This window comes from Nematolebias whitei, chromosome 7 (assembly GCF_014905685.2).
Source record: "Nematolebias whitei isolate Nwh7 chromosome 7, NemWhi1, whole genome shotgun sequence".
Lineage (NCBI taxonomy): Eukaryota > Metazoa > Chordata > Actinopteri > Cyprinodontiformes > Rivulidae > Nematolebias > Nematolebias whitei.
Genome location: NC_056504.1, coordinates 42,560,573 through 42,577,268, shown reverse-complemented (window position 1 = coordinate 42,577,268; position 16,696 = coordinate 42,560,573). Strand labels below are relative to the sequence as shown.

Genomic DNA, 16,696 nt, shown 5'->3' with positions numbered 1-16,696 from the left:
ACTAGGCCTGTCACAATAAACAATAAATCAATTAATCACATGATAAATGAAAATTATCAACCTCATTTTCATTTATCGGCTTTATCGTTTCTTCATGTCTCTCTCTTTCTACCGAAGACACTGGATGACAAAAGGCTCAACTCTGGCGCTCTTCACTGACCCCTCCCTTTCTCTTTAAAATCCATTTTAAACATCCAAAATCACATTTTTGGATTGTTAAAAGCAGCTAAGATGAGAGCTAAGCTAAAAAGCCGACCTCAGGAAAAAAACTCCGTCTTGTCAAAGCTCCAGAATTCACGGTTGAAACCCGTGCCTTCATCTAAAAAGTTTTTTTTTTCTACAAAAAGAAGCTGAGAACTTGTTTACTGATTTTTTTTAATTAAAAACTTTGTGTAAAAAATGCTATGCTAAAGAGCTCAAACCACACCGAGCTTCTGACATTTTTCACAGCCCATGTCACGTCAAGGGGCCTCCCTCTCATTTTTCTTAAAGAGACACGCTGCTTTCTCCCTCACTATCCATCCTTCATTTCAAACAGTCTTATAATGCCATCTGGTGGTCAAAAAAAGTTACTACACTCTAACCAAATTAACCAACATTTCTTCTTAAATTTGACAATAACTACAAATTATTGTCAAATTTCAAACAACATTATCATTTATCACAATAATTTCTGAGACAATTAATCACCCTGCAAAATTTGTTATCGTGACAGGCCTAACTAACTTACTACTTGGACTACTATTCCTACTTCGCAGTTTTTTTACTTATCGCGGGGCTTCAGGGTACGGATCCCCCGCGATAAACGAGGGAATACTGTATTCTAGTTTTGACCGTATTGTGGGCATGGCTGATAAGTTTATAAGATGAGAGAAAGGCTAGAAAACAAAATCACAAATTTGAGTCTCTCTTAGATTTTCTTTGGTTTTATTTTTCCAGTCTTGGCTAAGTGTTGACATTTATTTATACTTTTACTTGTAAACCAAAATTACCCTTAACCCCCATCATCTGCTCCCCCGGGCGTCCTAGATATCAGCTCTCTGCTCCACACAGAGGGCTGTGGTAGCTCGGTGGTCTGTGGTTGTGTCAGGAAGGACATCCGGTGTAAAAATAATTGCCAAGTCGATAAGACTTTGTTCACTGTGGTGACCTCTGAAGACGGGAGAAGACGAAAGAAGTTGTTTTTTTCATATTTACCATTTATGTTTAGGGATTTAAAGTTAACGTTGCAACAAAATGGTCTCAGTAAAAAAACGTTCTATTTTTATTTTTGTAAATAAGAGCTTGGCAAATGTCAAAAATGTAGATTTAAATATACATTTTAAATATACATGTTTATTGAAATAAATAAATCACACTGGTAATATTTACTAGAATGCTGCAATGTCTGCTTAGAAATAAAATCTTAACTTTGAGCAAGTTTAATCTACAACAAAAATTTGTTTCAAACTGTATACAGTATTAACAATGTGAGGCATTGATATTTGGCTGTAACAGTTTTTCTGACTGTTTGCTGCAGATTGTTTCTCTTTTTACTGCTGAAAATCTCTGTTGTTCCTTCTTTGTAAGTCAAGGCTAAGGATAAAAACAGAGCTATCAGCTCAGTTCAGCTCATCCTTTAATCCTAGTCTCCTGACTCGTGTCTGCTCGTTTGCTCCTTTAGGAAGGTGTTCTTCACAGACTATGGTCAGATCCCTAAGGTGGAGCGCTGTGACATGGATGGCCAGAACCGAACCAAACTTGTTGACAGCAAGATCGTGTTCCCACACGGCATCACCCTGGACCTCGTCAGCCGCCTGGTGTACTGGGCCGACGCCTACCTGGACTACATTGAGGTGGTGGACTATGAAGGCAAGAACAGGCACACGGTCATCCAAGGCCTGCTGGTGAGAAAAGATCTGTTTGCTCTTCATAATGAGAGGAAGCGCTTCCTGAGCATCCCTTAGAGCTCCTCATACACCTATAATGTCTCTTATGTTACCCTCGTGTCCTTCTTTGCTGCGTTCTTCGTCAGTGAGTTATGGGCAGTGAGAGAGTGGTGGACATTTGCGTTTTCATTAAACGAGCTGATAAATGGTGTCCAATACCGGGGCTGTTAATGTAGCAGCTCTGGTGATGCACAGCAGCTCTTAAACCTGTTACCAAGGCTTTTAGTGTGATCTGTGGGGAAGTAACAGCTTTCTTTTACTCGTTGGGCCAAAGGGCAGGCGCACACACAAACACACACACACACACACACACCGTTTTCTTGCTTTCTGTGTGTAATAGGCTATTAGAGCATTCTCATTCATCACATGCAGATAAAACAGTGTTGGAGTGGTTTACTAAAGCATATTGAACTCTACGAGGACAAAAGATTAATACTTTCAGCGACATATATAATGAATTAAATGCATTTTTCCAGTTAGTCTTGTCAGCCTTGATTAGATTTGTGAATGAACAGGTGCATCTCAAGAATATAGAATTGTGAAAAAGTTCAATATTTTTGTCAATAATTTCAGAGAGTGAAACTCATATTACATAGATTCATAACACATAGAGTTGAAGCCTTTGTTTTTTTGTGTGTGTAATTTTTGACGATTATGGCTTACGAATAATGGAAAACCAAAATTGAAAATCAAAAAATATAACTTTTTCATACTGTTCTAATGTTTCGAGATGCACCTGTAGTCGATCTGATGCTCCGTCATATTTCAGGCTGTCTGATGTGTTGTTCAGCTTCTGTATCAGATCAAAACAGAACGGGTCTCTGTTTCTATAAATCTATAAATCTCAGATCACCACATGTTCTTCTCAGGTCTCACATTTTTAAAATGCTCGTTTTGTCACAACTTTTATGGACGCTGACTCTTAAATTTGTCTCCTCAGGGAAAGGAAAGCCCTTTTTTAATTAAAATATAACTTTGTCCATTAATTCTGACTTTGCTAACCCGAATAAATTGGTAAAATTTTTTAAAAAAGGCAGTTTGAGTGAGTAAGTCTTCAGATTGTTCATTGTGGCACCTCATATACTTACAGGCTGTTTAACCTCTGCTCTTTATTTGTGCACATGTTTTTTTGGACATCAAATAACCATGACAACCCTACTAACCTTTTATACAACAATATTCACCAACACCAAGTTGCTAAAAACAAAAACCGCTCAAACAATCCAAAAAACTGTGTCACTTAGTTTTCTCCCCCAATGCAGAAAACAATTTGAAGAGAAAAATAAAGAATAATTTGAAATGATAAAAACGATGGACTAATCGAAGTTACATTTTCACCTAAGTAATAACAGTGTTCAGTTTTCAGAAGATTTTTGTTCTTTCAAAGTTCAAAACAAAGGTGAATAATTTTTTACTGAATTTGATCAGATTACATACGAAGGCAACACTGCTGTGTTTCTGATTGGACTTCTTGTCATGATCAGAAAATATATCAGTGTCTGAGAAACTCAATTATTTGTTCATCCGGTCCTTTAAAAGGCTTCATAAGCAACCTCAAGGTCAAATATGTGCAAATATAGGCTTAGGTCTCAGCAAACAAATTTAATTGCAGCTTGTCAGGAAGTGTAGTTGAAGATTGAATAACTTTTTAGAGAGAGTTAGAAGTCGTTTAACTACATGATATTAAGCTAAATGTGCCGCTGAGCAGGCCCATCCACATCCAGAAAACAAAATAAGAAGAGGGAACAACTGGGGGGAGGAAAACACAAACCAAACTAGATGAATGTTCTGGAGGAGAACAAAGGGAACAGATAAGTGACAATCAGAACCACAATTTATTATGTTTTGTTGTTTATCTGTCATATGCAAGTTATCACAAGGTCAGCAATGCAATGAAATGTCCAGGATGAAGAGAACCGATTTGACTTGCTAAAAACAAAAAAACAAACAACGGTGCAAGTAGGATGAATTTGTATAAATAAATATTTCACAGGCGACAATATAAGCTTAAAAGCACATAATATATATTGCACATAATTAACATATACTATACAGGTTGTGTGACAGGTTATTGCAAAGAAATAATCTGTTTGATTAGTTTAGTCAGGGTTTAGAGCTCATCATAGGACTGAATCTGCACTGGTGAAAGTTACTAATGATATTCACATGGCCTCTGACAACGGACAGGTGTCTACACTGGTCCTGTTAGACCTCAGTGCTGCATTTGATACAGTTGATTTTAATATTCTATTACAGAAACTTGAATACGATATTGGGATTACAGGAATGTCTCTGAATTGGTATTTATCTGATAGATTCCAATTTGTAAATGTAAATAATGAATCTTTGTCATACACCAAAGTTAGTCATGGAGTTCCTCAGGGTTCAGTGCTTGGACCAATACTCTTTACCTTATATATGTTTCCATTAGGTAAAGTTATTAAACAGCATGGGATAAATGTTCAATGTTATGTTGATGATACACAGTTATATTTATCCATGAAACCCAATGAATCCAGTCAGCTACTTAGACTATGTCTTATGTCTTAAAGACATAAAAACCTGGATGACCCTAATTTTTTTTTGTCTTTTAAACTCAGGACAGAAGTTTTGGTTTTTGGACCTGAGCATCTTAGGAAATACAGACAGAATGAAAAATTAAACAACTTTTAACAGAAACCAGGTTTTTCCTAAATAAAACATCAATACAAATTTAAATAATAAATGAGTTCACAGAACAAAGGCCATCACTGAGCTACACCTACAGCAGTTTAATAAAAACTAAGATTATTTTTGAGGATTTCATTCGATACCATCAAAGTTTTTAAATATATTTTATTATTTCTTTCTCAGATTGAGCATTTGTATGGGCTGACTGTGTTTGAAAACTATCTGTACGCCACCAACTCCGACAACGCCAACATGCAGCCAAAGACCAGCGTGATCAGGATCAACCGCTTCAACAGCACCGACTACCAGGTCGTGACCCGAGTGGACAAAGGAGGAGCGTTGCACGTCTACCACCAGAGACGCCAGCCTCAAGGTGGATGAACTCTCACACACGCTCATTGTCTGCAGCAGAAGGTATTCGTGTTTCTGCCTGGGAGATTTCATTGTCCCCCACCTCTTGGTTTCCAGTGCGTAGCCATGCGTGTGAAGAGGACCAGTTTGGGAAGCCTGGAGGCTGCTCTGACATCTGTCTTCTAGGTAACGGACACAAGACCCGGACGTGTCGCTGTCGTTCTGGATTTAGTCTGGGCAGTGATGGCAAGTCCTGCAAAAGTGAGTAGGACTGCTGTTCGTTTAACTTTGTTATATTTAAAAGCTTTTTTTGAAATAGCTCACACACACATCTAAAGCTGGGCTGCTGTAACTTGATGGTTGTGTAATCCTGAGGCTGCAGCTTTGAGCCCAAGTTACGTCAGGAAGGACATTTGGCGTTAAACGATGGTCAAATCTATCAAGTGAGTCCGCTCGTTGAAGCGACCCCTGCAGAAGGAAACAGCCGAAAGAGAAAACATATACCCATCTAAAGATACACTAAGGAGCATGTTTAGCTACTATTCGTGAGGCTAATGGCTGATACTTATGGTTTTATATTTAATAAAAATAAAAAAAGATATATTTGTTTTCACAAGAAAGCCAATGGTTGTTAGTCATTTTTGAGCTATGGTGATTTATTTTGTTTCCCTACATGGCTATTAGTTTTAGTTAATTTTTACTAAATTATACCTGAGCAGTACAACTCCTGACTACAACAAAACGTTTCTGCTTGGCTCCCTAAATCTTGTTTCTTGTCCTCTTTTGTAAGAATCTCTTCTACAGACGCTTGTTGATCAAATTATTTGAAAGTTTAACAAACAGAAGTTATTTCAGTGAAATTAAATACTGACATATGTATCTCACATATTTGCTAAACCTTTAAAAAATAACAAACAGGAAGGTAACTAACAGATAATTGTAATAAGATCTAATAAAATCTAAGATCATTCTGGACATTTTTTTGAATGTCCAGAGGACCAGATTGAACTTTTTTAGATTTTTCTACCTGGATTATTGAGCATGCATCAGGGTAACAAATAAGAGTTTAAAAAAGAAGGAATATTCAAAAACAGTCAATTTTTGGTAGAAATTGATAATTTTAAATGGGACAGAAGCTGAAGCTCGTAGCATGAAAACAAAATAAGGCAGTTCTTTCAACGTTTTATTTTTAATATATACTTTGTACATGTATTTGTGACCTGGGCTTTAGCTTAGCTTAGTTTGTGTCATTTCAGTTCATTTAGTTGCACAATAAAGTTATAAAAATGTAGGAAAACACAATGAACAAAAATAGCTAAATGTGCAAGTGGATCACTAAAACATAATAAAAGTAGATACATAAGTCATGAACACAAATATAAAATACAACGATGCAACATTCAAGCATAGCTAAACAATTAAGGGCTCATGAAAGTAAACATGATGTTTGATGGACATTAGATTTACTGGCATGGAAAGTGAATAAGAGCATTGTTGTTGGATAAATAAACATATAAATCTTAACAATCTGATCTCACAATCATCAGTTCATAAATCTTCTTTTCATTTTTCAAACACGAGCTCAGATTGATGCCGTTTGAGCAACGCAGCTGGTGTTGATGATGTCAGTAAGTGTAGGAATAAAAAGAATGTTGGAACAACTTCACCGCCACGTCGACTCGGCAGATCCAGATCTGGTGTGCACAGATTTAAAGCTGGGAGCCAGAGTGAGTCAACATTCTTAACCCGAGGCCAAGAACAGTAAAGATCTGAGTAAAGATGCCGATCTCTCATGGGCTGTAGGGTGTGAACAAGCTTTCTCCATAACCCCCGGATCTGCACAGTCTGAGAGCTTCCAGCCTGATTCAGCTCATTTTTATCTACCATTAACAGCATTATATTGATCTGCCTGCTGAGGCGAGGTAATCCCACTACTCAATATACTCCCTCTTCATCGCCATTAAAAAAATACTCACTTTTCATTTAGGGATTTGTTTTAGTTTGCATTTCTTAATTTGTTTACATATTAGTACATATTATTTGACAGGAAGAAAAAGCTTCAGTAAATAAGTCAAAATCTTCTTTTACATTGACATTTAATCCAAGGTCAAGTGGGAAACATTTCCGGGTTTGTTGTTTTGTGAAGATGCAGTTTAAGTCTTAAGGCCTTGTTTATCCTGTTTTGCTGCAGAACCCGAGCACGAGCTCTTCCTGGTCTATGGTAAAGGACGTCCAGGCGTCATCAGAGGCATGGACATGAACGCCAAGGTCCCGGACGAGTACATGATCCCCATCGAGAATCTGATGAACCCCAGAGCTCTCGACTTTCACGCCGAGAGCGAATTCATTTATTTCGCCGACGCCACCAGCTACATCATTGGCCGACAGAAGATTGATGGAACGGAGAGGGATACTATTCTGAAGGAAGGTAGAGTGACGACAGAAGATCGGGGAGAGAACTGAGCTTCCAACAAATTAGATTAGGATGAAATACATATTTATGAGACTAGCTTGTTTTTGTAAACCTGTAAAATGACTTGTGGAGACATAAAAATACAGTAGTCCCTCGATGATCGCAGGGGTTACATTCCGGACCCCCAGCAATAAGTGAAAAACCGCGAAGTAGAATTTATTTTAGTACTTATATTAATTTTAATGCTTTATAAACCCTTCCCACACTCTTACATAGTTCTAAACTCTTAAACCTACATAATTTTAACATACGTATATGTAATGTATAGTATTGCAATATTTTATATGGGTACTCACCAACCTTGGTCCGGTTTTAGTCGGGTTCTGATCGGCTCTCTGTAGCCATTGAACACCAGATGCTTTTGAAGCGAGCCGGACCTTCAGAGAGCCAGCACAAAACCACACAATGGTCCAGATAGAGTCCAAATAATCCAGAGGGATCTGGATGAAAAAAGTGCGGGTGAGCTCCAGAGAAGACATCGGGCCTCCAAGCAACACATCCCCGCTTGAGAGGCTTCATGGGCAAGCAGCACTCAGATTGACAGATAAGGCTGGAAGTAGCCTTGGTCCGGTTCTGGTCAGTTCTGATCGGCTCTCTGCATCCACTGAGCACTGAAGTCACTATGAATAAGGACCAAACTTTTTAGTCAGGTTTGGATCAAATCAAAACTTTCCCTCCATTTCAGCAAAAAGCAGCGACCGGACGCACTGTTGACTTCTAGGTAATGTAGTTCTTGTGGACTGGCGATACCGTATAGGCTTATTGAAAAAAAATAATAATTACGAAATGGCGGCACCTGTCCAAAGTTTTTTTTGGGTAACTTTGTAGCTATACCGTCCAGATCAAATGGAATATTAAAGTTGACAATCGTTGAAAAAAACGCGAAAGTCAAACCGCGAAGTAGCGAGGGACTACTGTATATCGATTAACGTGATACATGAAGAGTATTTTAATAAAATATCCTGGATTAACAACAAAGGCAGCTGTCCTTCTTTAATGTATGTGTCAACACAAGTCTCCTTTTGTCTCAGGGATCCACACAGTGGAAGGAATTGCTGTGGACTGGATGGCAAACAACTTGTACTGGACAGATGATGGGCCCAAGAAAACGATCAGCGTGGCTCGGCTGGAAAAGGCTTCACAGACCCGCAAAACACTCATTGAAGGGAAGATGACTCATCCTCGTGCCATTGTGGTGGATCCTCTTCACGGGTAAGGGTAGACAACAAGATGAGGTGGGCGGGCTGGAGTTTAGTGATTTTATTCTTTAGAAAGAAAATCATTGCATAGCTGCAGTTATTTAATCTTGTCATCTGTTTGATTCCACTGAAATATATTGTGGCGTGTGTCAAACACACCAATCTGCAAAAGCTTTTTTAAAAAAAATTCGTGTTACTTTTGCACCAAATTGTTTGTTGTCAGATCTCTATAATACCCCTCAGAGCCTTTTTTTTTTATCACTTTCCAGTTACCATTTTCCACTGTGTTCTTTTTGAAATTTATGAAAACACATGTTGCGTGTGATGCATAGTCTGGTGGATTTTCTCGAGCAGCCGATTCACACGCAGACAAATATGAGATTCACAATTTCATATATAATTCATTCTAACTGTATGGATGTGTCTTATTGATAAGACCTCCCTGGCTCTTGTTTGTGAAACATACGCTTGTGAACACACAAACTGTATATCCACACACACACGTTGGACTGCTAGTGACAGCATGATGTGTGTCCACACACTTCCCAGGAGAAAGGCACTCGCTTCCACTAATGCTCATAATCAATCAGGCTCAGAGCGACAAAGGGGGGAAGGGGGGGGGTTGGACAAAAGAAAGAAGGAGAAGGAGACCATAAAATGAAATGTTAATGGTAACATCAGCTCTGTTCCCATGAGGAGGAGTGTTTCTAGATCTGTGTAATTGTATGCCCTCTGTGTTCATGGACTTTACGTAGATCACTGGTTTGATTGACAAGTCCTAAATTACTTTGTGACAGCACGCGCCTGTGGCCACGCTGCTCTGATGAGTATCGGCTGCTTCAGGACAGCAACGTAAAATGTCAAAACCTTCATTAACTCTTTAAAACGCCCAAAGAAAATTTCAGTTTTCCTTTAGTAAAATATTCCAGTGACAGTTCCCGTTTTTCAGGTGGCTGTATTGGACAGACTGGGAGGAGGATCCGAAGGAGAGCAAGCGAGGCAAAATTGAGCGGGCCTGGATGGATGGCTCCAACAGAAATGTCTTCCTGAGCAGCAAAACGGTGTTGTGGCCCAACGGACTCAGCCTGGACATCCCACAGGGCATTCTCTACTGGGTGGATGCTTACTACGACCGCATCGAGATGGTCCACCTCAACAGCTCCGGGCGCAAGGTCAGCCCCGTCAATCTTGAGAATATTTTTGCAGAGAGGGTTTACTTTATAACTTGCTGTTTAATCTAAATATTAGCACACAATCTTTCTTCATCACATAGTTTAAGTCTTTTAAACTTGTTTAGTTTGGAAATGACTGTGTAAGTGGTGGATGCTAGCCAAAATAAATACATATTATGTTGTGGAGGGGAAAAAGGAGGTCATCTTTGTTTTTGTTTTTTTTTTCACTGTGAATTGTTACGAGCAAACATTGAGGTGAACTTCTGGGGGCAATAAAACGACACCAGAAACAGTTGCACTCTCTTGTAAAAATATAATTGCCCATTTGGCTGCTTTTCTGACATCACCAGACGGTGTATGAAGGTCAGGAGCTGAACCACGCCTTTGGTCTGTGCCACTATAAACACTTCTTGTTCTGGAACGAGTACCGCAGCGGCAGCATTTACAAGCTGGACACTACTACAGGCACTGCCACACTGCTGCGCAACGAGCGGCCGCCCATCTTTGAAATCCGGATGTTCGACGCTCAACAGCAGCAAGGTTCTGGGCAGGACGTCCTGTAAAACATTCCTCTGTATTTCAGAAGTTGGAGTTGTTACAGCTCACATGTGTTCTTCCATCGTCAGGCTCTAACGCATGCCGTGTGTCTAACGGTGGCTGCAGCAGTCTGTGTCTGGCCATACCAAGAGGTCGGCAGTGTGCTTGTGCAGAGGACCAGGTACTAGACCCGACTGACAACACCAGCTGCAAAGGTAAAAATGTAAAAGATCAAGGTTCAAGGTGACTTTATTGTCATTCGAATCACATGTGGTACATGAGGTGGAACGAAGTTGTGTACTCAAGGTCCCAGTTGCAGCCAACAAAAGTATAAAATGTAAAGTATGAAAAAGAAACAGTATACAAGGATCTAAGATATCCACTAAACAATAATAATGTAATATAATATGGTGTATTAAACAGCAGCCTGAACATGAGTCTGTTGTGATAAGATGGGTATGAATACAGCAGCTTAAGCTAAGAAATCAGCATCACAGGTAAAGTGATAAATCTACAATTAAAGTGGCATTACAGTGATTTTTCTGGTTAGGGATTGATGTGTCTAACAGCTTCAAGGTAGAAGCTGTTCCTCAGTCTAGTGGTTCTACACTTAATAATCCTCAACCTCCTGCCTAAGGGGAGCAGGGCAAAAAGTGTGTGTGCTGGGTGAGTGGGGTCCTTCATGATGCAGGTGGCCCTCTTCCTGCATCTGGAGGTGTAGATGGCTGTGATGGTGGGGAGGCTGACTCCAACAGTCTTCTGTGCAGCCTTCACCACTCTCTGCAAAGCTTTTCTATCTCCAGCTGTGCAGACTCCATGCCACACGTTGATGCTGGAGCACTGGATGCTCTCCACTGCACACCTGTAGAAGGAGGTGAGGACTGAGCTTCCCAGACCAGCTCGCCTCAGTCACCTGAGGAAGTAGAGTCGCTGATGTGCTTTCTTGATCAGACTGGTAGTGTTGTTGCCCGAGCTGAGGTGCACACCCAAGTACTTGTAAATGGAGACCACTTCCACCACAGATCCTCCTATGTGCGGGGGTGGGGGAGGGGAAAAGTGTGTTTGCTTTTTCTGAAATCTATAATCATCTCTTTCGTCTTCTTCACATCAATGTAGAGGTTGTTCTTCCTGCACCAGGTCTCCAGGTGTTCCACCTCCTGCATGTAGCCAGACTCATCATTGTTTGTGATGCATCCAACCAACCACCACTGTATCATCTTTACACTATGATAACCTGGATGGGTAGTTGCACAGTCATATGTGAGCAAAGTGAACAGGAGGGGGCTCAACACACAGCCCTGAGGGGAGCCAGTGCTGAGGATTATGGTGGATGAGAAGTTGTGAACCCTCACAGACTGCGGTTTGTTGGTTAGGAAATCCAAGACCCAGTTGCATAGGGAGGAGCTTAATCCTAGTGTGAGTAGTTTTTCCATCAAGGTCTAGGGAATCAGGATGTTGAAGGTGAATGTGAAGTCCACAAAAAGCATATGGACGAAGCAGTCCTTCTGCTCCAGGTAGGTGAGAGCAGTGTGAACCACAGAGGAGATGGCATATTCTGTTGATTGTTCCTTGCAGTATGCATACTGCTGTGGGTCCTTCCTTCCCCGATAGCTGATTTCAGTCCGCCCAGAGAAGCAGGCTGTTGTCCAGCTGGAAGGCTGAGTCAGGCATGGTGTTGTTAAGCCATGTTTCCATGAGACAGCATACAGCACAGTTCCTCATCTTCTCTAAAACACTCACTCTTAGCCGCAGAAGATCTAGCTTGTTTTCAAAAGAGCAGACATTGGCCAGGTTCAGGGTTGGAATCGGTGGTCTGTTAGCATTAGCCTTTAGTCTCCCTAATACTCCGCCTCGTTTTCCACACATCGCTTCTTTTCCGCCTTAATGCGCTGCTCCCTCCACGCTGATGTCCATAGGACATAAAATATCTAATTGACGTTGTGTTTATAACTCTAATCTTCATATAAGCATTTTTCTCAAACCCTTTAATTTGATTTGGCTGCAAAATTTCTAACTTACACCCTGGTTCTGTTTACATCCTTTTATAATTCTCCTTCCCAGCCAACCCATCTTACATCCCACCTCCTCAGTGCCAGCCAGGAGAGTTTGCGTGTAAGAACAGCCGGTGCATCCAGGAGCGCTGGAAGTGTGATGGAGACAACGACTGTCTGGACAGCAGCGACGAGGCTCCTGAGCTGTGCCGTGAGTTACCGAGCATCCATGGTCACTACATCTAAAACGTTTGGTTGCTACCAGCTCATATGGTGGCCTGCAAAGGCAGGGGGAAGAGCTGGAATGTGATCAAAGCTTTTCTGCACGCACAATCTTTAACTGTGCGTTTGTGCAAGAAAGAATGTAGCAGTGTCAGTAAATCTGGAATAGTTCTGTGTATCTGTGGTAAAAGTGCAGACAGGTTTTTGTTCCAGACTAAACAGAACGTGGTTCAAAACAGGCCCCTGACTTTTCCTTTTTTAACCTCACGTCTATCCACTCTTCCCCCCATCTCTATAAATGACATTTTCCTTTCCTTTCCTATTTTTTTGTTTTAATTGTCTATTATATTCTCTGCAGACCAGCACACCTGCCCCACAGACAGATTTAAGTGCAAGAACAACCGCTGCATCCCTCTGCGCTGGTTGTGTGACGGGGACAATGATTGTGGGAATGATGAGGATGAATCCAGCACCACCTGCTCGGGTACCCAAACACACTCCCCCCACTACACATTTCTAATACACACTGTTGCCTTTTGCTGTTGACACTGACAGTTTAGTTGTGTATATTAGCTCGTACCTGCCCACCCAATCAGTTCTCGTGTGCAAGCGGGCGTTGCATCCCCATCTCTTGGATGTGCGACCTGGACGATGACTGTGGTGATCGGTCAGATGAATCTGTGTCCTGCGGTTGGTTGACTTATTCTCATGTTACACCTGCTTGTTGAGGTCATTTTGACATGTGAATGTGTAATCTGCCATGTGTTTACCGTGTCCACAGCCTATCCCACCTGCTTCCCCCTCACACAGTTCACCTGCAACAACGGACGCTGCATCAACATTAACTGGCGCTGCGACAACGGTTAGTGTCGGCTCTTTGTGTCTTTGCTCTGATCTTCTTGTTTTTTTGTTACATTTGACTTTGCATGTTGGACCACCAGGCTTTTATTTGTGTTTTGTCATCTTGTGCATTTGTACGTTAGTGCATTTGTTGTCCCGTGTTGTGCTCTTTGCCCACTGTGCTGTCTTTCGTTGGTTCTGTCTTTCAGAAAAGGATTGTGAGGACGGCTCTGATGAGTTGAATTGTCCAAAACTGCCCGGTTAGTGCATAGATCAACATGCACCGCAACAGCCGTGATGCTAGCCAGAGCTTTAGGACTCACCAGAGAGAGTCAGGGCTGCTTTTCTAACCCTACTGACCTCCAAAACTGAGGTCTTTAGGACCTCCACGGAGGTCTAAACTGCTGTTTCTTTACACAAACTTGATTAGTAAAATAATCAATTTTTGTGTGCTTAATTATAACTTTTTTCACTTTGTAAAAATTGATTATAGTATTTTTTTTATTACTATAACACAGATATTGCTATAAGATTTTCTTTACCCCAAACAGTTTGCAAAAATTAGGGAAAAAATGTGCTAAGAGTTACATTTGGCTGCTTTTTAAAGTCAGTATTTGCTCAGAAATGCTAAAGACGCTACACTGCAAAGCTCAATGTATCAGTGCTGGGTACATTTCCTCATGGTGCATGTTTTGATCTATGCAGTTTCTGTCATCATTTTTCATATTTTATCTCATTTGTTTGCACTGTCGTGTTAAATGATGTGTTCACTGTAAAACAAACCAATATCCTACATCTTTCTGCACATTTGCATAAATATTTGCTCCATTTTCAGAAAGGCGGCGCCTTCTAACTTGAGAGGGTGGGTTGCTTCACTGCATTTGTTTTACAGATAACGACTGTGGGGACAACAGCGACGAGGCGGGCTGCAGTCACTCCTGCTCCAGCACTCAGTTTAAATGTAACAGCGGACGCTGCATCCCAGATTACTGGACATGTGATGGAGATAACGACTGTGGGGACTACAGCGATGAGACCCATGCAAACTGCACCAATCAGAGTCAGTGTATTTAGCTGTCGGGGGTCCACACGTCTATTACAGACAATATAAATTCATCTTCAGTGCTGTTTTAATTTTCTATGTATCAGTGAAAAGTAAAAAGTTGAGTTACCTGGTGAAAAAGGACTCCTATTGAGTCTTTTTAATTGACTTTTTCAGTTCTCTGGCTTTGAAGTGAGTTATAAAACTGCTTTTGTTCATGCTTCAAACCTGCAGAATAGACTGCCTAATAATAACTACTGTAGAACGATTCTTCTATGAATTATCTGGTATTATTTTACAATGCATTCAATCAAGAACAGATGTGTCCTAATAATAGCTACCCTTAAAACAAGGATCTGTCAGAATGTACAAAACCTTCTATTGCATAGCTCTGAATTAAACCTAGAATAAAACCCAGAGGCCATGAAATCACCGCAGCTGCAGGAGGGTAATTTATTTTACTTAATTTATCTGTTTTGTAAAAAAAAATTAAAAAAGAACTATTTCCAAATATGATTCAAAACTGTTTTATTCTAGAGCTGAGCATTTTAAACATACCATAAAACAATTAAAATTTGCATTATTTTTAAACTATAAAAGCAATTACAAGAGATATAGTTATGCATGCACTACAGTTCTGTTTTTTCTCTGCTCAAATTTAAAGATGTGAATGATTTAGTATATAAAAAAGAAGCACGCACTGCATTTCACTTTGCTTCCAGTACAACCACGAATATGTCTCCAGAATGTCTCACAAAGTCTGCTGAGGTTTTCAGTTTCCTCGCAGAGGCGTGCGTGCTGCCTTGTTACTTGAATTTTGAACATTTCAAAAATTTGTGCGACAATTTTTAAAATCAAAATAGTGACAAAACCATTGTGAGTGTCTTTAACTCATCTCAAGAATGCAAGCGCTGCAGTTTGACACCTACACGGGAGCTTTCTGACAGAAAACATGAGAGGCTAGAGCCCTGAATGTTCAGGTCTAAAACCTACACGAATGATGAAAAATCATTTCCAAAACACCTGTTCAAAAAGAGTACCGTACTTTCCGCCGTACACGTTGCACTGCCGTTTAAGTCGCATCAGTAATATGTCGCTTCGCCGTATAAGTTGCATCTATTATGCATCACCGCTGACGCGTTGCACTTGTTATGTGTCACCGCTGTCCACCTGGAAATGTGGGCTGGTGTGACAAAAATCTATTGGTTGCCAAACGGCAGCCGCAAGAGCGTGCACGGGAGGACTTTAACAAGATTAACACTTAAAAACAATTATTTTTTTTGCTCGAAATTATAGCAAAGGCATGTCTCAGTTGAACTTTTCTTTAATAAATGCACTTTAATGGTCAAATCAGCTGCATTTTGCCTGGGCGATGCGGTGAAATGCAGCTGATTTGACGTTTGATCCAGAAGTTCCGGAGCAAGACGACGGTGGCTTGGTATGGCAAGCCAAGTCTCTCATTAATAGCCACTTCTACCTATTAATGAGAAACTTGGTTTGCCATATAAGTCGAGGGGCCTCTAGTGGATGAAAATGGTAGTGTTCAATATTTTCCATGTCAGAATTAATGAAATCATCAGATCTCAGCTGAAAATTTTTATAAATATGGGGAAAAAACAGAAATAAGTCGCTTCGCTGTAAAAGTCACAGGGCATGCTAATTTATGCAAAAAGGTGCGACTTATACAGCGATAAATACGGTACTCCAGTAGGTCGAATCTTAAACGTTGGAGCAGCTGCCACAGTGGGCATGTGGACGTGGGTCAATGAAATAATGTGCACAGCCTGGAATGGAGTTTTACAACAAAGACTGGCCATGTAATACGTGGACGTATGGCTTGCTGCCCACTTCTGCAAATAGAATTCAGTAAGACTCTAATGGAAACTTTGCTTTTTTTTTTTCATGTTTCGAGTCGAGTTTGAGTAACTAGTTTAAAGATGGTTGCACAACCCTTAAGAGTTGCAGCAACTTGCTCCAACAACTTGAAGCAGAAACAATGGAAATGATCAGTTAAGGAGGTGGTAAAATATGGTTATTGTTCCCAATCAGCTGTTTCTAAAATCGGAAACATGTATGATCAAAATAAGAAAATAAATTAATTAATTTGAAAAATAGGAAGATGTTCTGACCATCTGGGACTTATTTATTTTTCAACGTAAAACAGCAGAATAAACACACTCCAAGACATGTAATGTCATATTTTGAAGTAAACATTTGAGTTGTTGCATCAGTTTCTACCATCCTTTATTTAATAGATATAATAGATTTGGT

General features: G+C 40.3%; 1 protein-coding gene across 1 annotated transcript in view; it reads left to right on the top strand.

Annotated features, from left to right (window-relative positions):
- LOC119412850 (low-density lipoprotein receptor-related protein 1) overlaps positions 1-16,696 on the top strand; it is a 151,952-nt gene that overhangs the window by 77,676 nt on the left and 57,580 nt on the right. The window contains exons 8-21 of the mRNA XM_037679887.1: positions 1,664-1,886; positions 4,782-4,971; positions 5,067-5,210; positions 7,141-7,377; positions 8,454-8,634; positions 9,571-9,793; positions 10,144-10,333; positions 10,420-10,545; positions 12,392-12,532; positions 12,902-13,027; positions 13,117-13,233; positions 13,325-13,405; positions 13,593-13,643; positions 14,276-14,443. Of these exons, the coding sequence (XP_037535815.1) occupies positions 1,664-1,886; positions 4,782-4,971; positions 5,067-5,210; positions 7,141-7,377; positions 8,454-8,634; positions 9,571-9,793; positions 10,144-10,333; positions 10,420-10,545; positions 12,392-12,532; positions 12,902-13,027; positions 13,117-13,233; positions 13,325-13,405; positions 13,593-13,643; positions 14,276-14,443 (2,198 nt within the window). The remainder of the gene's footprint in view (positions 1-1,663; positions 1,887-4,781; positions 4,972-5,066; positions 5,211-7,140; positions 7,378-8,453; positions 8,635-9,570; positions 9,794-10,143; positions 10,334-10,419; positions 10,546-12,391; positions 12,533-12,901; positions 13,028-13,116; positions 13,234-13,324; positions 13,406-13,592; positions 13,644-14,275; positions 14,444-16,696) is intronic.